At 49.1% G+C, this 24325-nt stretch overlaps 1 protein-coding gene across 1 annotated transcript in view; it reads left to right on the forward strand.

Annotated features, from left to right (window-relative positions):
• Positions 1-17012, forward strand: part of LOC120035671 (protein spire homolog 1-like) — a gene marked incomplete at its 5' end in the record, with an annotated part of 31553 nt that extends 14541 nt beyond the window's left edge. The window contains 5 exons of the mRNA XM_038982238.1: positions 2510-2647; positions 10564-10634; positions 12719-12746; positions 12861-13018; positions 15749-17012. Of these exons, the coding sequence (XP_038838166.1) occupies positions 2510-2647; positions 10564-10634; positions 12719-12746; positions 12861-13018; positions 15749-16004 (651 nt within the window). The remainder of the gene's footprint in view (positions 1-2509; positions 2648-10563; positions 10635-12718; positions 12747-12860; positions 13019-15748) is intronic.
• Positions 17013-24325: the final 7313 nt, after the last annotated feature.

The following is a 24325-nucleotide window of genomic DNA, read 5'->3' on the forward strand; positions in this document are numbered from 1 at the left end:
ATGATGACACAAACAGACAATAGCCTGGTCCCACATCTGTTTGGCATGATGACACAAACAGACAATAGCCTGGTCCCACATCTGTTTGGCATGATGACACAAACAGACAATAGCCTGGTCCCACATCTGTTTGGCATGATGACACAAACAGACAGTGTCTGGCTCTAACAGTAGATCTCTCTGTCTGTTGTTTCAGGGGGACTTCTGCTACCCTGTAGAGTGTCTGGCTGTAACAGTAGATCTCTCTCTCTGTTGTTTCAGGAGGACTTCTGCTACCCTGTAGAGTGTCTGGCTGTAACAGTAGATCTCTCTGTCTGTGTTGTTTCAGGAGGACTTCTGCTACCCTGTAGAGTGTCTGGCTGTAACAGTAGATCTCTCTGTCTGTGTTGTTTCAGGAGGACTTCTGCTACCCTGTAGAGTGTCTGGCTGTAACAGTAGATCTCTCTGTCTGTTGTTTCAGGAGGACTTCTGCTACCCTGTAGAGTGTCTGGCTCTAACAGTAGATCTCTCTGTCTGTGTTGTTTCAGGAGGACTTCTGCTACCCTGTAGAGTGTCTGGCTGTAACAGTAGATCTCTTTGTCTGTTGTTTCAGGAGGACTTCTGCTACCCTGTAGAGTGTCTGGCTCTAACAGTAGATCTCTCTGTCTGTTGTTTCAGGAGGACTTCTGCTACCCTGTAGAGTGTCTGGCTGTAACAGTAGATCTCTCTCTCTGTTGTTTCAGGAGGACTTCTGCTACCCTGTAGAGTGTCTGGCTGTAACAGTAGATCTCTCTGTCTGTGTTGTTTCAGGAGGACTTCTGCTACCCTGTAGAGTGTCTGGCTCTAACAGTAGATCTCTCTGTCTGTTGTTTCAGGAGGACTTCTGCTACCCTGTAGAGTGTCTGGCTGTAACAGTAGATCTCTCTGTCTGTTGTTTCAGGAGGACTTCTGCTACCCTGTAGAGTGTCTGGCTGTAACAGTAGATCTCTCTGTCTGTGTTGTTTCAGGAGGACTTCTGCTACCCTGTAGAGTGTCTGGCTCTAACAGTAGATCTCTCTCTCTGTTGTTTCAGGAGGACTTCTGCTACCCTGTAGAGTGTCTGGCTGTAACAGTAGATCTCTCTGTCTGTTGTTTCAGGAGGACTTCTGCTACCCTGTAGAGTGTCTGGCTGTAACAGTAGATCTCTCTGTCTGTGTTGTTTCAGGAGGACTTCTGCTACCCTGTAGAGTGTCTGGCTGTAACAGTAGATCTCTCTCTCTGTTGTTTCAGGAGGACTTCTGCTACCCTGTAGAGTGTCTGGCTGTAACAGTAGATCTCTCTGTCTGTGTTGTTTCAGGAGGACTTCTGCTACCCTGTAGAGTGTCTGGCTCTAACAGTAGATCTCTCTGTCTGTGTTGTTTCAGGAGGACTTCTGCTACCCTGTAGAGTGTCTGGCTCTAACAGTAGATCCCTCTGTCTGTGTTGTTTCAGGAGGACTTCTCCTACCCTGTAGAGTGTCTGGCTGTAACAGTAGATCTCTCTGTCTGTGTTGTTTCAGGAGGACTTCTGCTACCCTGTAGAGTGTCTGGCTCTAACAGTAGATCTCTCTCTCTGTTGTTTCAGGAGGACTTCTGCTACCCTGTAGAGTGTCTGGCTCTAACAGTAGATCTCTCTGTCTGTTGTTTCAGGAGGACTTCTGCTACCCTGTAGAGTGTCTGGCTCTAACAGTAGATCTCTCTCTCTGTTGTTTCAGGAGGACTTCTGCTACCCTGTAGAGTGTCTGGCTGTAACAGTAGATCTCTCTGTCTGTGTTGTTTCAGGAGGACTTCTGCTACCCTGTAGAGTGTCTGGCTGTAACAGTAGATCTCTCTGTCTGTTGTTTCAGGAGGACTTCTGCTACCCTGTAGAGTGTCTGGCTGTAACAGTAGATCTCTCTGTCTGTGTTGTTTCATGAGGACTTCTGCTACCCTGTACAGTGTCTGGCTGTAACTGTAGATCCCTCTGTCTGTGTTGTTTCAGGAGGACTTCTGCTACCCTGTAGAGTGTCTGGCTGTAACAGTAGATCTCTCTGTCTGTGTTGTTTCAGGAGGACTTCTGCTACCCTGTAGAGTGTCTGGCTCTAACAGTAGATCTCTCTGTCTGTGTTGTTTCAGGAGGACTTCTGCTACCCTGTAGAGTGTCTGGCTCTAACAGTAGATCTCTCTCTCTCTGTTGTTTCAGGAGGACTTCTTCTACCCTGTAGAGTGTCTGGCTGTAACAGTAGATCTCTCTGTCTGTGTTGTTTCAGGAGGACTTCTGCTACCCTGTAGAGTGTCTGGCTCTAACAGTAGATCTCTCTGTCTGTGTTGTTTCAGGAGGACTTCTGCTACCCTGTAGAGTGTCTGGCTCTAACAGTAGATCTCTCTCTCTGTTGTTTCAGGAGGACTTCTGCTACCCTGTAGAGTGTCTGGCTGTAACAGTAGATCTCTCTCTCTGTTGTTTCAGGAGGACTTCTGCTACCCTGTAGAGTGTCTGGCTGTAACAGTAGATCTCTCTGTCTGTGTTGTTTCAGGAGGACTTCTGCTACCCTGTAGAGTGTCTGGCTCTAACAGTAGAAGAGGTGATGCACATCAGACAGGTTCTGGTCAAAGCTGAGCTGGAGAAGTTCCAACAGTACAAAGACGTCTACAACGCACTGAGGAAAGGAAAGGTGAGAGCTGGGCCTGTCTAGATACTGTACCAGCAGGCCTGGGCCTGTCTAGATACTGTACCAGCAGGCCTGGGCCTGTCTAGATACTGTACCAGCAGGGCTGGGCCTGTCTAGATACTGTACCCGCAGGCCTGGGCCTGTCTAGATACTGTACCAGCGGGGCTGGGCCTGGGCCTGTCTAGATACTGTACCAGCAGGCCTGGGCCTGTCTAGATACTGTACCAGCAGGCCTGGGCCTGTCTAGATACTGTACCAGCAGGGCTGGGCCTGTCTAGATACTGTACCAGCAGGGCTGGGCCTGGGCCTGTCTAGATACTGTACCAGCAGGCCTGGGCCTGTCTAGATACTGTACCAGCAGGGCTGGGCCTGTCTAGATACTGTACCAGCAGGGCTGGGCCTGTCTAGATACTGTACCAGCAGGCCTGGGCCTGTCTAGATACTGTACCAGCAGGGCTGGGCCTGTCTAGATACTGTACCAGCGGGGCTGGGCCTGTCTAGATACTGTACCAGCAGGCCTGGGCCTGTCTAGATACTGTACCAGCAGGCCTGGGCCTGTCTAGATACTGTACCAGCAGGGCTGGGCCTGTCTAGATACTGTACCAGCAGGGCTGGGCCTGTCTAGATACTGTACCAGCAGGCCTGGGCCTGTCTAGATACTGTACCAGCAGGCCTGGGCCTGTCTAGATACTGTACCAGCGGGGCTGGGCCTGTCTAGATACTGTACCAGCAGGCCTGGGCCTGTCTAGATACTGTACCAGCAGGCCTGGGCCTGTCTAGATACTGTACCAGCAGACCTGGGCCTGTCTAGATACTGTACCAGCAGGCCTGGGCCTGGGCCTGTCTAGATACTGTACCAGCAGGTCTGGGCCTGGGCCTGTCTAGATACTGTACCAGCAGGCCTGGGCCTGTCTAGATACTGTACCAGCAGGTCTGGGCCTGGGCCTGTCTAGATACTGTACCAGCAGGCCTGGGCCTGTCTAGATACTGTACCAGCAGGGCTGGGCCTGTCTAGATACTGTACCCGCAGGCCTGGGCCTGTCTAGATACTGTACCAGCGGGGCTAGACCTGGGCCTGTCTAGATACTGTACCAGCAGGCCTGGGCCTGTCTAGATACTGTACCAGCAGGGCTGGGCCTGTCTAGATACTGTACCAGCAGGGCTGGGCCTGTCTAGATACTGTACCAGCAGGGCTGGGCCTGTCTAGATACTGTACCAGCAGGCCTGGGCCTGTCTAGATACTGTACCAGCAGGCCTGGGCCTGTCTAGATACTGTACCAGCAGGCCTGGGCCTGTCTAGATACTGTACCAGCAGGCCTGGGCCTGTCTAGATACTGTACCAGCAGGCCTGGGCCTGTCTAGATACTGTACCAGCAGGCCTGGGCCTGTCTAGATACTGTACCAGCAGGGCTGGGCCTGTCTAGATACTGTACCAGCAGGGCTGGGCCTGTCTAGATACTGTACCAGCGGGGCTAGGCCTGGGCCTGTCTAGATACTGTACCAGCGGGGCTGGGCCTGTCTAGATACTGTACCAGCAGGCCTGGGCCTGTCTAGATACTGTACCAGCTGGCCTGGGTCTGTCTAGATACTGTACCAGCGGGGCTAGGCCTGGGCCTGTCTAGATACTGTACCAGCAGGCCTGGGTCTGTCTAGATACTGTACCAGCAGGCCTGGGCCTGTCTAGATACTGTACCAGCGGGGCTAGGCCTGGGCCTGTCTAGATACTGTACCAGCAGGCCTGGGTCTGTCTAGATACTGTACCAGCAGGCCTGGGCCTGTCTAGATACTGTACCAGCAGGCCTGGGTCTGTCTAGATACTGTACCAGCAGGCCTGGGCCTGTCTAGATACTGTACCAGCAGGCCTGGGCCTGTCTAGATACTGTACCAGCAGGCCTGGGCCTGTCTAGATACTGTACCAGCAGGCCTGGGTCTGTCTAGATACTGTACCAGCGGGCCTGGGCCTGTCTAGATACTGTACCAGCGGGGCTGGGTCTGTCTAGATACTGTACCAGCAGGCCTGGGCCTGTCTAGATACTGTACCAGCAGGCCTGGGTCTGTCTAGATACTGTACCAGCAGGCCTGGGCCTGTCTAGATACTGTACCAGCAGGCCTGGGCCTGTCTAGATACTGTACCAGCGGGGCTGGGCCTGGGCCTGTCTAGATACTGTACCAGCAGGCCTGGGCCTGTCTAGATACTGTACCAGCAGACCTGGGCCTGTCTAGATACTGTACCAGCAGGCCTGGGTCTGTCTAGATACTGTACCAGCAGGTCTGGGCCTGGGCCTGTCTAGATACTGTACCAGCAGGCCTGGGCCTGTCTAGATACTGTACCAGCAGGTCTGGGCCTGGGCCTGTCTAGATACTGTACCAGCAGGCCTGGGCCTGTCTAGATACTGTACCAGCAGGCCTGGGTCTGTCTAGATACTGTACCAGCAGGTCTGGCCCTGGGCCTGTCTAGATACTGTACCAGCAGGCCTGGGCCTGTCTAGATACTGTACCAGCAGGTCTGGGCCTGGGCCTGTCTAGATACTGTACCAGCAGGCCTGGGCCTGTCTAGATACTGTACCAGCAGGCCTGGGCCTGTCTAGATACTGTACCAGCAGGGTTGGGCCTGTCTAGATACTGTACCAGCAGGCCTGGGCCTGTCTAGATACTGTACCAGCAGGCCTGGGTCTGTCTAGATACTGTACCAGCGGGGCTGGGCCTGTCTAGATACTGTACCAGCAGGGCTGGGCCTGTCTAGATACTGTACCAGCAGGCCTGGGCCTGTCTAGATACTGTACCAGCAGGTCTGGGCCTGTCTAGATACTGTACCAGCAGGGCTGGGCCTGTCTAGATACTGTACCAGCAGGGCTGGGCCTGTCTAGATACTGTACCAGCGGGGCTAGGCCTGGGCCTGTCTAGATACTGTACCAGCGGGGCTGGGCCTGTCTAGATACTGTACCAGCAGGCCTGGGCCTGTCTAGATACTGTACCAGCTGGCCTGGGTCTGTCTAGATACTGTACCAGCGGGGCTAGGCCTGGGCCTGTCTAGATACTGTACCAGCAGGCCTGGGTCTGTCTAGATACTGTACCAGCAGGCCTGGGCCTGTCTAGATACTGTACCAGCGGGGCTAGGCCTGGGCCTGTCTAGATACTGTACCAGCGGGGCTAGGCCTGGGCCTGTCTAGATACTGTACCAGCAGGCCTGGGCCTGTCTAGATACTGTACCAGCAGGCCTGGGTCTGTCTAGATACTGTACCAGCAGGCCTGGGCCTGTCTAGATACTGTACCAGCAGGCCTGGGCCTGTCTAGATACTGTACCAGCAGGCCTGGGCCTGTCTAGATACTGTACCAGCAGGCCTGGGCCTGTCTAGATACTGTACCAGCAGGCCTGGGTCTGTCTAGATACTGTACCAGCGGGCCTGGGCCTGTCTAGATACTGTACCAGCGGGGCTGGGTCTGTCTAGATACTGTACCAGCAGGCCTGGGCCTGTCTAGATACTGTACCAGCAGGCCTGGGTCTGTCTAGATACTGTACCAGCAGGCCTGGGCCTGTCTAGATACTGTACCAGCAGGCCCGGGCCTGTCTAGATACTGTACCAGCGGGGCTGGGCCTGGGCCTGTCTAGATACTGTACCAGCAGGCCTGGGCCTGTCTAGATACTGTACCAGCAGGTCTGGGCCTGGGCCTGTCTAGATACTGTACCAGCAGGCCTGGGCCTGTCTAGATACTGTACCAGCAGGTCTGGGCCTGGGCCTGTCTAGATACTGTACCAGCAGGCCTGGGCCTGTCTAGATACTGTACCAGCAGGCCTGGGTCTGTCTAGATACTGTACCAGCAGGTCTGGCCCTGGGCCTGTCTAGATACTGTACCAGCAGGCCTGGGCCTGTCTAGATACTGTACCAGCAGGTCTGGGCCTGGGCCTGTCTAGATACTGTACCAGCAGGCCTGGGCCTGTCTAGATACTGTACCAGCAGGCCTGGGCCTGTCTAGATACTGTACCAGCAGGGTTGGGCCTGTCTAGATACTGTACCAGCAGGCCTGGGCCTGTCTAGATACTGTACCAGCAGGCCTGGGTCTGTCTAGATACTGTACCAGCGGGGCTGGGCCTGTCTAGATACTGTACCAGCAGGGCTGGGCCTGTCTAGATACTGTACCAGCAGGCCTGGGCCTGTCTAGATACTGTACCAGCAGGTCTGGGCCTGTCTAGATACTGTACCAGCAGGCCTGGGCCTGTCTAGATACTGTACCAGCAGGGCTGGGCCTGTCTAGATACTGTACCAGCAGGGCTGGGCCTGTCTAGATACTGTACCAGCAGGGCTGGGCCTGTCTAGATACTGTACCAGCAGGCCTGGGCCTGTCTAGATACTGTACCAGCAGGCCTGGGCCTGTCTAGATACTGTACCAGCAGGCCTGGGCCTGTCTAGATACTGTACCAGCAGGCCTGGGCCTGTCTAGATACTGTACCAGCGGGGCTGGGCCTGGGCCTGTCTAGATACTGTACCAGCAGGCCTGGGCCTGTCTAGATACTGTACCAGCAGGGATGGGCCTGTCTAGATACTGTACCAGCAGGCCTGGGCCTGTCTAGATACTGTACCAGCAGGGATGGGCCTGTCTAGATACTGTACCAGCAGGCCTGGGCCTGTCTAGATACTGTACCAGCAGGCCTGGGCCTGTCTAGATGCTGTACCAGCAGGGCTGGGCCTGTCTAGATACTGTACCGGCGGGGCTGGGCCTGTCTAGATACTGTACCGGCGGGGCTGGGCCTGTCTAGATACTGTACCAGCAGGCCTGGGCCTGTCTAGATACTGTACCAGCAGGGCTGGGCCTGTCTAGATACTGTACCAGCAGGCCTGGGCCTGTCTAGATACTATACCAGCAGGCCTGGGCCTGTCTAGATACTGTACCAGCAGGGCTGGGCCTGTCTAGATACTGTACCAGCAGGGCTGGGCCTGTCTAGATACTGTACCAGCAGGCCTGGGCCTGTCTAGATACTGTACCAGCAGGGCTGGGCCTGTCTAGATACTGTACCAGCAGGCCTGGGCCTGTCTAGATACTGTACCAGCAGGCCTGGGCCTGTCTAGATACTGTACCAGCAGGCCTGGGCCTGTCTAGATACTGTACCAGCAGGCCTGGGCCTGTCTAGATACTGTACCAGCAGGGCTGGGCCTGTCTAGATACTGTACCAGCAGGGCTGGGCCTGTCTAGATACTGTACCAGCAGGCCTGGGCCTGTCTAGATACTGTACCAGCAGGCCTGGGCCTGTCTAGATACTGTACCAGCAGGGCTGGGCCTGGGCCTGTCTAGATACTGTACCAGCAGGGCTGGGCCTGGGCCTGTCTAGATACTGTACCAGCAGGGCTGGGCCTGTCTAGATACTGTACCAGCAGGGCTGGGCCTGTCTAGATACTGTACCAGCAGGGCTGGGCCTGTCTAGATACTGTACCAGCAGGCCTGGGCCTGTCTAGATACTGTACCAGCAGGGCTGGGCCTGTCTAGATACTGTACCAGCAGGGCTGGGCCTGTCTAGATACTGTACCAGCAGGCCTGGGCCTGTCTAGATACTGTACCGGCGGGGCTAGGCCTCGGCCTGTCTAGATACTGTACCAGCAGGGCTGGGCCTGTCTAGATACTGTACCAGCAGGGCTGGGCCTGGGCCTGTCTAGATACTGTACCAGCAGGGCTGGGCCTGGGCCTGTCTAGATACTGTACCAGCAGGGCTGGGCCTGTCTAGATGCTTTACCGGCAGGGCTGGGCCTGTCTAGATACTGTACCAGCAGGGCTGGGTCTGGGCCTGTCTAGATACTGTACCAGCAGGCCTGGGCCTGTCTAGATACTGTACCAGCAGGCCTGGGCCTGTCTAGATACTGTACCAGCGGGCCTGGGCCTGTCTAGATACTGTACCAGCAGGCCTGGGCCTGTCTAGATACTGTACCAGCAGGGCTGGGCCTGGGCCTGTCTAGATACTGTACCAGCAGGGCTGGGCCTGGGCCTGTCTAGATACTGTACCAGCAGGCTTGGGCCTGTCTAGATACTGTACCAGCGGGGCTAGGCCTGGGCCTGTCTAGATACTGTACCAGCAGGGCTGGGCCTGTCTAGATACTGTACCAGCAGGGCTGGGCCTGTCTAGATACTGTACCAGCAGGGCTGGGCCTGTCTAGATACTGTACCAGCAGGCCTGGGCCTGTCTAGATACTGTACCAGCAGGCCTGGGCCTGTCTAGATACTGTACCAGCAGGGCTGGGCCTGTCTAGATACTGTACCAGCAGGGCTGGGCCTGTCTAGATACTGTACCAGCAGGGCTGGGCCTGTCTAGATACTGTACCAGCAGGCCTGGGCCTGTCTAGATACTGTACCAGCAGGGCTGGGCCTGTCTAGATACTGTACCAGCAGGCCTGGGCCTGTCTAGATACTGTACCAGCAGGCCTGGGCCTGTCTAGATACTGTACCAGCAGGCCTGGGCCTGTCTAGATACTGTACCAGCAGGGCTGGGCCTGTCTAGATACTGTACCAGCAGGCCTGGGCCTGTCTAGATACTGTACCAGCAGGGCTGGGCCTGTCTAGATACTGTACCAGCAGGGCTGGACCTGGGCCTGTCTAGATACTGTACCAGCAGGGCTGGGTCTGTCTAGATACTGTACCAGCAGGCCTGGGCCTGTCTAGATACTGTACCAGCAGGGCTGGACCTGGGCCTGTCTAGATACTGTACCAGCAGGGCTGGGTCTGTCTAGATACTGTACCAGCAGGCCTGGGCCTGTCTAGATACTGTACCAGCGGGGCTGGGCCTGTCTAGATACTGTACCAGCGGGGCTGGGCCTGTCTAGATACTGTACCAGCAGGGCTGGGCCTGTCTAGATACTGTACCAGCAGGCCTGGGCCTGTCTAGATACTGTACCAGCAGGGCTGGGCCTGTCTAGATACTGTACCAGCAGGGCTGGGCCTGGGCCTGTCTAGATACTGTACCTGTCTAGGACCTTGTACACCGTTGTGTCCTCCTGGGCCTGTCTAGGACCTTGTACACCGTTGTGTCCTCCTGGGCCTGTCTAGGACCTTGTACACCGTTGTGTCCTCCTGGGCCTGTCTAGGACCTTGTACACCGTTGTGTCCTCCTGGGCCTGTCTAGGACCTTGTACACCGTTGTGTCCTCCTGGGCCTGTCTAGGACCTTGTCCTTCTGGGCCTGTCTAGGACCTTGTACACCGTTGTGTCCTCCTGGGCCTGTCTAGGACCTTGTACACCGTTGTGTCCTCCTGGGCCTGTCTAGGACCTTGTACACCGTTGTGTCCTCCTGGGCCTGTCTAGGACCTTGTACACCGTTGTGTCCTCCTGGGCCTGTCTAGGACCTTGTACACCGTTGTGTCCTCCTGGGCCTGTCTAGGACCTTGTACACCGTTGTGTCCTCCTGGGCCTGTCTAGGACCTTGTCCTTCTGGGCCTGTCTAGGACCTTGTACACCGTTGTGTCCTCCTGGGCCTGTCTAGGACCTTGTACACCGTTGTGTCCTCCTGGGCCTGTCTAGGACCTTGTACACCGTTGTGTCCTCCTGGGCCTGTCTAGGACCTTGTACACCGTTGTGTCCTCCTGGGCCTGTCTAGGACCTTGTACACCGTTGTGTCCTCCTGGGCCTGTCTAGGACCTTGTACACCGTTGTGTCCTCCTGGGCCTGTCTAGGACCTTGTACACCGTTGTGTCCTCCTGGGCCTGTCTAGGACCTTGTACACCGTTGTGTCCTCCTGGGCCTGTCTAGGACCTTGTACACCGTTGTGTCCTCCTGGGCCTGTCTAGGACCTTGTTGCTGTCACAATAAACATCACACGCCTCAAACAATTACCAAAGTAGTCTGACTGGATCATCTTGTAACATTCCTGCAGCTCTTAATGTCTTAGACTTGATATTTACTTGATCTCTGAAATAACCGTTCTCCTCCTCTCTCCTGTAGCTGTGTTTCTCCTGTCAGACTAAACGGTTCTCCTTTTTCACCTGGTCGTACACCTGCCAGTTTTGCAAAAGGTACGTTTTATATTATAGCTGGATTTATATTAGAATATAGTTCTCTATTATGGCTGTCACTTTGGTGACTACTAAGTATTTTTAAACCCTCTGGCTTTGGGCTGGATGTGTAATTCATACATGTATAATCTATGAGCAGAATTACTGTTTTACCTCAATTAGCCACGAAATCTCTAGTCTGAAGGAGACTGTTTCTGGAAGCTGTGTGGCGCCATTTTCCCCCATGATTGCAAGCTCCTGGCAGTTCTAGCCAATGAGCTTCAGCCCCTCGCCATTTGAGCGACAGCAAGCAAGACACACCAGGCAGAGCGAGAGAACGCAGGGGTGCACATATGTAATGTAGTACGACATTTTCAAGGGACCACTTGACTCGTGTCACGCACTACATTCAAAACTACTGACTCTAAAGTACCGGAGAATCTGTTTAACATGAATCAGAATTAAGGGGGTCTCTTGGACATTATAAGATCATATGTAAATCACAGAGCATAGTCTGATATAATTAAAAATTCTTTAGTTTTTTTTTTTCTGTATTTGTTTGTGAACTGTACCCCCCATGCTTGACTCCTGCCAGGTCAGACAGGATGCCTGGCTTGCTGTGGCAGGGCTCGCTGGGTGTCGTGTTTCCTGGTAGGACCCAGGCTACGTACCCTCCAGTTTCCACCCATCAATTGTTTATTGGCATGTTTGGATGTTTGTAGTCACTGTTGTTGTTATTGTCCTTCTAAATGGAAAATAAAGTATAAATAAAAAAATATACAGTACATTTGGGAACTATTCAGACCGCTCGACTTTCTCCACATTTTGTTACGTTACATCCTTATTTTACATTTTTAAGTATTCAGACTCTTTACTCAGTACTTTGTTGAAGCACCTTTGGCAGCGATTACAGCCTCGAGTCTTCTTGGGTATGACGCTACAAGCTTGGCACATCTGTATTTGGGGAGTTTCTCCCATTCTTCTCTGAAGATCCTCTCAAGCTCTGTCAGGTTGGATGGGGAGCGTTGCTGCACAGCTATTTTCAGGTCTCTCCAGAGATGTTCGATCGGGTTCAAGTCCGGGCTCTGGCTGGGCCACTCAAGGACATTCAGAGACTGGTCCTGAAGCCACTCCTGTGCTGTTTTGGCTGTGTGCTTAGGGTGGTTGACTGGGGGCGAGGTCCTGAGTGCTCTGGAGGAGGTTTTCATCAAGGATCTCTCTGTACTTTGCTCCGTTCATCTTTCCCTCGATCCTGACTAGTCTCCCAGTCCCTGCCGCTGAAGAACATGATGCTGCCACCACCATGCTTCACCGTAGGGATGGTGCCAGATTTCCTCCAGACGTGACGCTTGGCATTCAGGCCAAAGAGTTCAATCTTGGTTTCATCAGACCAGAGAATCTTGTTTCTCATGGTCTGAAAGTCTTTAGGCCACTCTATCATAAAGACCTGATTGGTGGAGTTCTGCAGAGATGGTTGTCCTTCAGGAAGGTTTTCCCATCTCCACAGAGGAACTCTGGCGCTCTGTCAGAGTGACCACCTGGTTCTTGATCACCTCCCTGACCAAGGTCCCTTCTCCCCCGACACTGTGTTCTTGTGGACCTTCAATGCTGCAGAAATATTTTGGTACCCTTCTCCAGATCTGTGCCTCGACACAATCCTGTCTCAGAGCTCTACGGACAATTCCTTCGACCTCATGGCTTGGTTTTTGCTCTGACATGCACTGTCAACTGGGGGACCTTATATAGACAGGTGTGTGCCTTTCCAAATCATGTCCAATCAATTGAATTTACCACAGGTGGACTCCAATCAAGTTGTAGAAACATCTCAAGGATGATCAATGGAAACAGGATGCACCTGAGCTCAATTTCGAGTCTCATAGCAAAGGGTCTAAATACATATGTATTTAAATAATTATGTAAATGTACAACACTTTCTATAAACCTGTTTTTGCTTTGTTTTGTAGATTGATTAAAAACTCAATTTTAGAATAATGCTGTAACATAAAATGTGGAAAATCTCAAGGGGTCTGAATAATTTCCGAAGGCACTGTATATATCAGAATTCGTGCAATTTGTTGTGACAGAATATTTCCCTCTCTCTCCAGGCCTGTGTGCTCGCAGTGCTGTAAAAAGGTGAGCCGAAGTCGTCCTCGTCCACCCATTGACCACACTATTCATTTAATTGTTGACAGATGTTCAGATTATGCCTATATATCTGACCCTCCTAACTCTGTCTTGTCGTTCCAGATGAGACTTCCCTCTAAGCCGTATGCCAACCTGCCCGTCTCCTCTCTGGGCCCTACTGCCACTCTACCCAGGGAGGAGGCTGGAGGGACATCAGCCTTGGACACCCCAGAGAAGCCCTCGTCCAGCCAGCGCCACAGCCTCCGCCGGACCGTCTCCAGGTACACAAAACATCATTACCGGTCTTGGGCTTAGAGATATGATGAATAACCTTTAAACTGCTATTCTTTTTATAGTTTAAAACGATAATAAAAAAATATATAAAATGACATGTGAATACACAATTCAGATATGGTCTGCTGTTTGACCGCTAGGGGGCAGTGCAGTTCAATCTACTGCAGTCCTGGCTACCTACCAGACTGAGTTACTGCAATCCTGGCTACCTACCAGACTGAGTTACTGCAGTCCTGGCTACCTACCAGACTGAGTTACTGCAGTCCTGGCTACCTACCAGACTGAGTTACTGCAGTCCTGGCTACCTACCAGACTGAGTTACTGCAGTCCTGGCTACCTACCAGACTGAGTTACTGCAGTCCTGGCTACCTACCAGACTGAGTTACTGCAGTCCTGGCTACCTACCAGACTGAGTTACTGCAGTCCTGGCTACCTACCAGACTGAGTTACTGCAGTCCTGGCTACCTACCAGACTGAGTTACTGCAGTCCTGGCTACCTACCAGACTGAGTTACTGCAGTCCTGGCTACCTACCAGACTGAGTTACTGCAGTCCTGGCTACCTACCAGACTGAGTTACTGCAGTCCTGGCTACCTACCAGACTGAGTTACTGCAGTCCTGGCTACCTACCAGACTGAGTTACTGCAGTCATGGCTACCTACCAGACTGAGTTACTGCAGTCATGGCTACCTACCAGACTGAGTTACTGCAGTCCTGGCTACCTACCAGACTGAGTTACTGCAGTCCTGGCTACCTACCAGACTGAGTTACTGCAGTCCTGGCTACCTACCAGACTGAGTTACTGCAGTCCTGGCTACCTACCAGACTGAGTTACTGCAGTCCCCCACTCACTCAAATCACATTTTATTTGTCACATGCGCTGAATACAAGAGGTGGTAGACCTTATCATGAAATGCTTACTTACAAGCCCTTAACCAACAATACAGTTCAAGAAATAGTTAAGAAAACATTTACCAAATAAACTAAAGTAAAAAAAAAACAAAAAAAACAACAGGTTTCCTAAACGTTAATGATCCCAATTTTGTTTACAGGTTCACACCCCTATTTACTTAACATTAGGTCAGTCCAGACTCCTCTGTGAGGAGTGCTGTGCCACTAGGTTGATGGAGCAGCAGCGAGGGCTGTACGGTCTTTCCAAGCTGGACGGACGACTTCTAATTTGGTAGAGCTCCATTTCCATTACAATTATCTGGAAGCTTCAGGGCTCGGGTATTTTCTGTAAACCAGTTTCTTGTAGTCATGGCAGATATTCCCAAAAAAATGTATTGTCACATGGTCCGATAGGAATTCAGGGAACTCCGTGAGGAACGCTGTATACGGCCCAGGGGGCCTGTTTTAAAAAGTGATTGAGTAGAAATCTTTTCCGCCCTCTTCTGATTGGTAGCTATAAATGCAGAGGATGCACACAGTGCAACAATATGATGAAGTGTGAATATTTCTGCCACCCACACAGGAAAACGGTTCCTAATAAATGACTATTAGGTGCGCCACCACCCATGTTATCTACATTACACAGCCCACATGGACATGTAATAATGTCGGTAAAACCTCTCGTTCTCTCAGAGAATCAGTGAACATAAAAGTTCAGTCAGGAGAAACGACAGGGATTATCCAGTCACAGTACATATTAATGACCTAAAACATGACATTTCTACCTTTTTTTAGATTTTGTGGCATAGAGAAAGTTAAGATATCAGACAGGGGAGGTGATATTAATAATACTCTGATTAAAAGATAACATTTAGGATCTCCAGACATTATTTCCTGAAGTCTTAATGATGGAATGCTGTTCTGGCTAGTTATGTTGTAAATGTGAACATTAATTAATGCCACCATTTCAGATTACTCTGAGGATTTTCTTGCGCTGTACCCAATGATTTATGAGAACTTGCTTGATGGGTCGATGTCCTCATTTTGGTTTTACGGACGTGTTTAATGTGTTTTATGTACACACTTTACTATAATATTTATGGAATGTACATTGCTATATTTGGTAACACTTGTTTTCCCTCGACTCCAACCCCATTCGATGCGTTGATCGGATGTGGGTGGAGCTATGTCTACATAAGGGTGCTAATTTTTTTTAAACTCACCAAAGCTCTGAGGAAGGCCTTGAGGCCGGTACGTAAAGCTCTGAGGAAGGCCTTGAGGCCGGTACGTAAAGCTCTGAGGAAGGCCTTGAGGCCGGTACGTAAAGCTCTGAGGAAGGCCTTGAGGCCGGTACGTAAAGCTCTGAGGAAGGCCTTGAGGCCGGTACGTAAAGCTCTGAGGAAGGCCTTGAGGCCGGTACGTAAAGCTCTGAGGAAGGCCTTGAGGCCGGTACGTAAAGCTCTGAGGAAGGCCTTGAGGCCGGTACGTAAAGCTCTGAGGAAGGCCTTGAGGCCGGTACGTAAAGCTCTGAGGAAGGCCTTGAGGCCGGTACGTAAAGCTCTGAGGAAGGCCTTGAGGCCGGTACGTAAAGCTCTGAGGAAGGCCTTGAGGCCGGTACGTAAAGCTCTGAGGAAGGCCTTGAGGCCGGTACGTAAAGCTCTGAGGAAGGCCTTGAGGCCGGTACGTAAAGCTCCGAGGAAGGCTGGCTAACCCTACTCTCTACCCCAGGTTATCTGAATACGACAGGCAGGCTGGCTAACCCTACTCTCTACCCCAGGTTATCTGAATACGACAGGCAGGCTGGCTAACCCTACTCTCCACCCCCAGGTTATCTGAATACGACAGCAGTGAGGGGTCTCGTGACGAGCCGGATCTTCCCAAAGAGCTGACCGATGACTGGTGTACCATGGAGGTCTGCATCAACTGTAAGAAGTTCGTCTCTGAGATAATCTCCAGCAGCAAGCGCTCTCTAACCCTGGCCACCAAGCGAGCCTGTCTGAAGAGGAAGACCCAGTCCTTCTACTTGTCTTCACCTAACACAGACGATTACAGACCCTCTGAGAGGACCATCAACCAGGTTTAGATTACAGACGCTCTGAGAGGACCGTCAACCAGGTTTAGATTACAGACGCTCTGAGAGGACCGTCAATCAGGTTTAGATTACAGACGCTCTGAGAGGACCGTCAACCAGGTTTAGACTACAGACGCTCTGAGAGGACCGTCAACCAGGTTTAGACTACAGACGCTCTGAGAGGACCGTCAACCAGGTTTAGACTACAGACGCTCTGAGAGGACCGTCAACCAGGTTTAGATTACAGACGCTCTGAGAGGACCGTCAACCAGGTTTAGATTACAGACGCTCTGAGAGGACCGTCAACCAGGTTTAGACTACAGACGCTCTGAGAGGACCATCAACCAGGTTTAGATTACAGACGCTCTGAGAGGACCATCAACCAGGTTTAGATTACAGACGCTCTGAGAGGACCGTCAACCAGGTTTAGACTACAGACGCTCTGAGAGGACCGTCAACCAGGTTTAGACTACAGACCCTCTGAGAGGACCGTCAACCAGGTTTAGATTACAGACGCTCTGAGAGGACCGTCAACCAGGTTTAGACTACAGACCCTCTGAGAGGACCGTCAACCAGGTTTAGACTACAGACGCTCTGAGAGGACCGTCAACCAGGTTTAGACTACAGACGCTCTGAGAGGACCGTCAACCAGGTTTAGACTACCAGGACATGCCAATGGTAGTCTCTGCCACTCCCCAGCCCCAGCCAATACAATTAAACCAAATGACATGCCAATGGTAGTCTCTGCCACTCCCCAGCCCCAGCCAATACAATTAAACCAAATGACATGCCAATGGTAGTCTCTGCCACTCCCCAGCCCCAGCCAATACAATTAAACCAAATGACATGCCAATGGTAGTCTCTGCCACTCCCCAGCCCCAGCCAATACAATTAAACCAAATGACATGCCAATGGTAGTCTCTGCCACTCCCCAGCCCCAGCCAATACAATTAAACCAAATGACATGCCAATGGTAGTCTCTGCCACTCCCCAGCCCCAGCCAATACAATTAAACCAAATGACATGCCAATGGTAGTCTCTGCCAATACATTTTAGAATTTTTCTCCCAAAAAATATTTGTCCCAGCTGCAGATCTAATTGGCTAGGAAACAGGAAGTGTTCAGAGGTTAAATGATTGGGTGGGTTTACTATGTCTTTTTTTTTTCTCTCTCTCTGAGCCTGGTGACAAACTAAATTCCCCTCCTGTCTGAATGCCATGTCATTCTATGGACCTGTAGTATATTGTAAATAACTTGGTGAGGAAGTGATATGGGAGATTCTAGAAACAGAATCTGTTGTTTTTACAGGTTTTAGCTGACCAATAGGATCTCAGAATGGTGGGATATGATTGTGTACATCAGTGGAGTCTGCTGAGGGGAGGACGGCTCATAATAATGGATGGAACAAAGCCAACCACATGGAAACCCGCCATTACCACGAGCCCGTCCTCCTGTGGTCTACATGCTGTATCCAAAATCATCCAAAAATCCATGATCTATTATTATATTGTAATGTATTATTCTGATGTTTTTCCATTACTATTATCTTAAAGATGTATTTTTATTTTACTTGTAATATTTGATTGTAATCTCCTGTTGGGATCAGACCAAATCAGATAAATGGGTCTCCAAGACCAGTCAGGTCTGGATCAGACCAGGTAGATGGACCTCCGAGATCAGACCAGGTAGATGGACCTCCGAGATCAGACCAGGTAGATGGACCTCCGAGATCAGACCAGGTAGATGGACCTCCGAGATCAGACCAGGTAGATGGACCTCCGAGATCAGACCAGATAGATGGACCTCCGAGATCAGACCAGATAGATGGACCTCCGAGATCAGACCAGGTAGATGGACCTCCGAGATCAGACCAGGTAGATGGACCTCCGAGATCAGACCAGATAGATGGACCTCCGAGATCAGACCAGATAGATGGACCTCCGAGATCAGACCAGATAGATAGTCCTTCTTGACCAATCAGGTCTGAATTGCACTTTTACTGGACCAATGTATTGTTGTTTTGAAGTTCCTTCTCTTTATTCATTTAATTTCTTCATCTTTTGTTTTTTTCACCTCTTGAAGTTATGATGAGGGTATCCTAGGGTTAATGGTATCCTAGGGTTAATGGTGGGGGTATCCTAGGGTTAATGGTGAGGGTATCCTAGGGTTAATGGTGGGGGTATCCTAGGGTTAATGGTGAGGGTATCCTAGGGTTAATGGTGAGGGTATCCTAGGGTTAATGGTGAGGGTATCCTAGGGTTAATGGTGAGGGTATCCTAGGGTTAATGGTGAGGGTATCCTAGGGTTAATGGTGAGGGTATCCTAGGGTTAATGGTATCCTAGGGTTAATGGTGAGGGTATCCTAGGGTTAATGGTGAGGGTATCCTAGGGTTAATGGTGAGGGTATCCTAGGGTTAATGGTATCCTAGGGTTAATGGTGAGGGTATCCTAGGGTTAATGGTGAGGGTATCCTAGGGTTAATGGTATCCTAAGGTTAACGGTATCCTAGGGTTAATGGTGAGGGTATCCTAGGGTTAATGGTGAGGGTATCCTAGGGTTAATGGTGAGGGTATCCTAGGGTTAATGGTGAGGGTATCCTAGGGTTAATGGTGATGGTATCCTAGGGTTAATGGTGAGGGTATCCTAGGGTTAATGGTATCCTAGGGTTAATGGTATCCTAGGGTTAATGGTGAGGGTATCCTAGGGTTAATGGTATCCTAGGGTTAATGGTGTCCTAGGGTTAATGGTATCCTAGGGTTAATGGTGAGGGTATCCTAGGGTTAATGGTGAGGGTATTCTAGGGTTAATGGTGAGGGTATCCTAGGGTTAATGGTGAGGGTATCCTAGGGTTAATGGTGAGGGTATCCTAGGGTTAATGGTAACGGTATCCTAGGGTTAATGGTGAGGGTATCCTAGGGTTAATGGTGGGGGTATCCTAGGGTTAATGGTAACGGTATCCTAGGGTTAATGGTAACGGTATCCTAGGGTTAATGGTATCCTAGGGTTAATGGTGAGGGTATCCTAGGGTTAATGGGGACGGTATCCTAAGGTTAATGGTATCCTAGGGTTAATGGTGAGGGTATCCTAGGGTTAATGGTGAGGGTATCCTAGGGTTAATGGTGAGGGTATCCTAGGGTTAATGGTGAGGGTATCCTAGGGTTAATGGTGAGGGTATCCTAGGGTTAATGGTGAGGGTATCCTAGGGTTAATGGTGAGGGTATCCTAGGGTTAATGGTGGGGGTATCCTAGGGTTAATGGTGGGGGTATCCTAGGGTTAATGGTGAGGGTATCCTAGGGTTAATGGTGGGGGTATCCTAGGGTTAATGGTGAGGGTATCCTAGGGTTAATGGTGAGGGTATCCTAGGGTTAATGGTATCCTAGGGTTAATGGTATCCTAGGGTTAATGGGGACGGTATCCTAGGGTTAATGGTGACGGTATCCTAGGGTTAATGGGGACTGTATCCTAGGGTTAATGGTATCCTAGGGTTAATTGTGAGGGTATCCTAGGGTTAATGGTGACGGTATCCTAGGGTTAATGGGGACTGTATCCTAGGGTTAATGGTATCCTAGGGTTAATTGTGAGGGTATCCTAGGGTTAATGGGGACGGTATCCTAAGGTTAATGGTATCCTAGGGTTAATGGTGAGGGTATCCTAGGGTTAATGGTGAGGGTATCCTAGGGTTAATGGTGAGGGTATCCTAGGGTTAATGGTGGGGGTATCCTAGGGTTAATGGTATCCTAGGGTTAATGGTATCCTAGGGTTAATGGTGAGGGTATCCTAGGGTTAATGGTATCCTAGGGTTAATGGTATCCTAGGGTTAATGGTGAGGGTATCCTAGGGTTAATGGTATCCTAGGGTTAATGGTATCCTAGGGTTAATGGTGATGGTATCCTAGGGTTAATGGTGAGGGTATCCTAGGGTTAATGGTATCCTAGGGTTAATGGTATCCTAGGGTTAATGGTGAGGGTATCCTAGGGTTAATGGTATCCTAGGGTTAATGGTGTCCTAGGGTTAATGGTATCCTAGGGTTAATGGTGAGGGTATCCTAGGGTTAATGGTGAGGGTATCCTAGGGTTAATGGTGACGGTATCCTAGGGTTAATGGTGACGGTATCCTAGGGTTAATGGTATCCTAGGGTTAATGGTATCCTAGGGTTAATGGTATCCTAGGGTTAATGGTGACGGTATCCTAGGGTTAATGGTGACGGTATCCTAGGGTTAATGGTGACGGTATCCTAGGGTTAATGGGGACGGTATCCTAGGGTTAATGGTGAGGGTATCCTAGGGTTAATGGTGAGGGTATCCTAGGGTTAATGGTGAGGGTATCCTAGGGTTAATGGGGACTGTATCCTAGGGTTAATGGTGAGGGTATCCTAGGGTTAATGGTGTATGCTAGAGCTTGGGGTTTGGTAGCAGGAAAACGCAGCTTTCTGAATGTACAGGGTATACTGTCTTTTAAATCTTATTTCACATGCAATGTAAATCTACGTATATAGAATTTTAATGCTCCCGGTAAATTATTTTGTCACGCGCACTATCCATGTGTAGTCCACCTACAGACAATACATGGGCGTGTTGTCATTCATACACTTAATACACACACACACACACACACACACACACACACACACACACACACACACACACACACACCCAATTAGTCATTTATTTATTTTCTGACCTCTTAAACTAACTGCGGTAGAAAGATCATAATTATAACACACAACCGTTTGACATTACTAACGTCAATATCAACCTCGCATAAAATATTCCATTGGACCATATGTATTCCAGTGAGGAAGGAATGGCGTGCTGTCATTTTGTAGACATTGTTTTTTATATGCCAATAAAATGATCTCTGTTTGGATTCTGTGTTGTAGTATTAATACTCTGCAGGGTTGAACCAAAATGCTCCCTGTTTTAATAAATGACAGTATTGTATCATGTGTCAGCTCAACAGTAAAATAAAAATGTAACCACTGCATGAGTAGTGTAGTAGTATCAGCCATTGATATCACTGCATGAGTAGTGTAGTAGTATCAGCCATTGATACCACTGTATGAGTAGTGTAGTAGTATCAGCCATTGATATCACTGCATGAGTAGTGTAGTAGTATCAGCCATTGATATCACTGCATGAGTAGTGTAGTAGTATCAGCCATTGATACCACTGCATGAGTAGTGTAGTAGTATCAGCCATTGATATCACTGCATGATTAACGTAGTGTAGTAGAATCAGCCATTGATATCACTGTATGAGTAGTGTAGTAGTATCAGCCATTGATATCACTGCATGAGTAGTGTAGTAGTATCAGCCATTGATATCACTGCATGAGTAGTGTAGTAGTATCAGCCATTGATACCACTGTATGAGTAGTGTAGTAGTATCAGCCATTGATACCACTGTATGAGTAGTGTAGTAGTATCAGCCATTGATATCACTGCATGAGTAGTGTAGTAGAATCAGCCATTGATATCACTGCATGAGTAGTGTAGTAGTATCAGCCATTGATATCACTGCATGAGTAGTGTAGTAGTATCAGCCATTGATATCACTGCATGAGTAGTGTAGTAGAATCAGCCATTGATATCACTGCATGATTAACGTAGTGTAGTAGAATCAGCCATTGATATCACTGCATGAGTAGTGTAGTAGAATCAGCCATTGATATCACTGCATGAGTAGTGTAGTAGAATCAGCCATTGATACCACTGCATGAGTAGTGTAGTAGTATCAGCCATTGATATCACTGTATGAGTAGTGTAGTAGTATCAGCCATTGATATCACTGCATGAGTAGTGTAGTAGTATCAGCCATTGATATCACTGCATGAGTAGTGTAGTAGTATCAGCCATTGATACCACTGTATGAGTAGTGTAGTAGAATCAGCCATTGATACCACTGCATGAGTAGTGTAGTAGAATCAGCCATTGATACCACTGTATGAGTAGTGTAGTAGAATCAGCCATTGATACCACTGTATGAGTAGTGTAGTAGAATCAGCCATTGATACCACTGTATGAGTAGTGTAGTAGAATCAGCCATTGATATCACTGCATGAGTAGTGTAGTAGTATCAGCCATTGATATCACTGCATGAGTAGTGTAGTAGTATCAGCCATTGATACCACTGCATGAGTAGTGTAGTAGAATCAGCCATTGATACCACTGTATGAGTAGTGTAGTAGAATCAGCCATTGATATCACTGCATGAGTAGTGTAGTAGAATCAGCCATTGATATCACTGCATGAGTAGTGTAGTAGAATCAGCCATTGATATCACTGCATGAGTAGTGTAGTAGTATCAGCCATTGATATCACTGTATGAGTAGTGTAGTAGTATCAGCCATTGATATCACTGTATGAGTAGTGTAGTAGTATCAGCCATTGATATCACTGTATGAGTAGTGTAGTAGTATCAGCCATTGATATCACTGCATGATTAACGTAGTGTAGTAGAATCAGCCATTGATATCACTGTATGAGTAGTGTAGTAGAATCAGCCATTGATATCACTGTATGAGTAGTGTAGTAGAATCAGCCATTGATACCACTGCATGAGTAGTGTAGTAGAATCAGCCATTGATATCACTGTATGAGTAGTGTAGTAGTATCAGCCATTGATATCACTGTATGAGTAGTGTAGTAGAATCAGCCATTGATATCACTGCATGAGTAGTGTAGTAGAATCAGCCATTGATACCACTGCATGAGTAGTGTAGTAGAATCAGCCATTGATATCACTGCATGAGTAGTGTAGTAGTATCAGCCATTGATATCACTGCATGAGTAGTGTAGTAGTATCAGCCATTGATACCACTGCATGAGTAGTGTAGTAGTATCAGCCATTGATATCACTGCATGAGTAGTGTAGTAGTATCAGCCATTGATATCACTGCATGAGTAGTGTAGTAGAATCAGCCATTGATATCACTGCATGATTAACGTAGTGTAGTAGAATCAGCCATTGATATCACTGCATGATTAACGTAGTGTAGTAGAATCAGCCATTGATACCACTGTATGAGTAGTGTAGTAGTATCAGCCATTGATATCACTGCATGAGTAGTGTAGTAGTATCAGCCATTGATACCACTGCATGAGTAGTGTAGTAGTATCAGCCATTGATATCACTGCATGAGTAGTGTAGTAGTATCAGCCATTGATATCACTGCATGAGTAGTGTAGTAGAATCAGCCATTGATATCACTGCATGATTAACGTAGTGTAGTAGAATCAGCCATTGATATCACTGCATGATTAAAGTAGTGTGTATCAGCCATTGATATCACATTAAAAGCAAAGGGAGGAAAATAGAGGGCCATCCAACAAATCAGGCACTAAGTGCAGAAATCGGCAGAGAGTTTGGAGAAGGTTGCAAATCTCCGTTTTGTGCAGGTATCGATGGAAATTCTCTTGGGATAGAGATCTGGCAAACTCGGGCAGCGAATCCAATTTCATCTTTAGTGTTTGATGGTTTTTGCGACTGCACTTGAAGAAACTTTCAAAGTTCTTGACATATTCCGGATTGACTGACCTTCATGTCTTAAAGTAATAATGGTCTGTCATTTCTCTTTGCTTATTTGAGCTGTTCTTACCCTGATATGGACTTGGTCTTTTACCAAATTGGGCTATCTTCTGTATACCACCCCTACCTTGTCACAACACAACTGATTGGCTCAAATGCATTAAGAAGGAAAGAAATTCCACAAATTACCTTTTAATAAGGCACGCGTGTTAATTGAAATGCATTCCAGGTGACCACCTCATGAAGCTGGTTGAGAGAATGCCAAGCTGTCATCAAGGCAAAGGGTGGCTACTTTGAAGAATCCCAAATATAAAAAAAATATTTTGATTTGTTTAAGACTTTTTTAACACTTTTATCTTCTGACAGAAGATGGCGCCGACAGAGATGGTTGTATCACTTCAGGTCCTTAGGAAACTATGCAGTTATTTGTTTTTTTTAAATGTCTTTTTTTTGTGTACTATTTCTTACATTGTTAGCCCAGAAAATCTCAAGTGTTATTACATACAGCCGGGAAGAACTACTGGATATAAAAGCGATGACAATTTACCAACATTACGAGCAGGAATACGACTTTCCCGAAGCGGATCCTTTGTTCAGACCTCCACCCTGGACATGGGATCTTATCCCAGAGGCCGACCCAAAACAACGCGGTCGCCACAGCAGAGGCAGATGGAGCGGACTATTGATCAGACTTAGAAGGCGAGCACACCATCCACCGCTTGCGAGCATATTACTCGCCAATGTCCAATCTCTAGATAACAAGGTGGACGAAATTAGAGCCAGAGAGACATCAGAGATTGTAGCATT

Source organism: Salvelinus namaycush, unplaced genomic scaffold (genome assembly GCF_016432855.1).
Source record: "Salvelinus namaycush isolate Seneca unplaced genomic scaffold, SaNama_1.0 Scaffold1085, whole genome shotgun sequence".
NCBI lineage: Eukaryota > Metazoa > Chordata > Actinopteri > Salmoniformes > Salmonidae > Salvelinus > Salvelinus namaycush.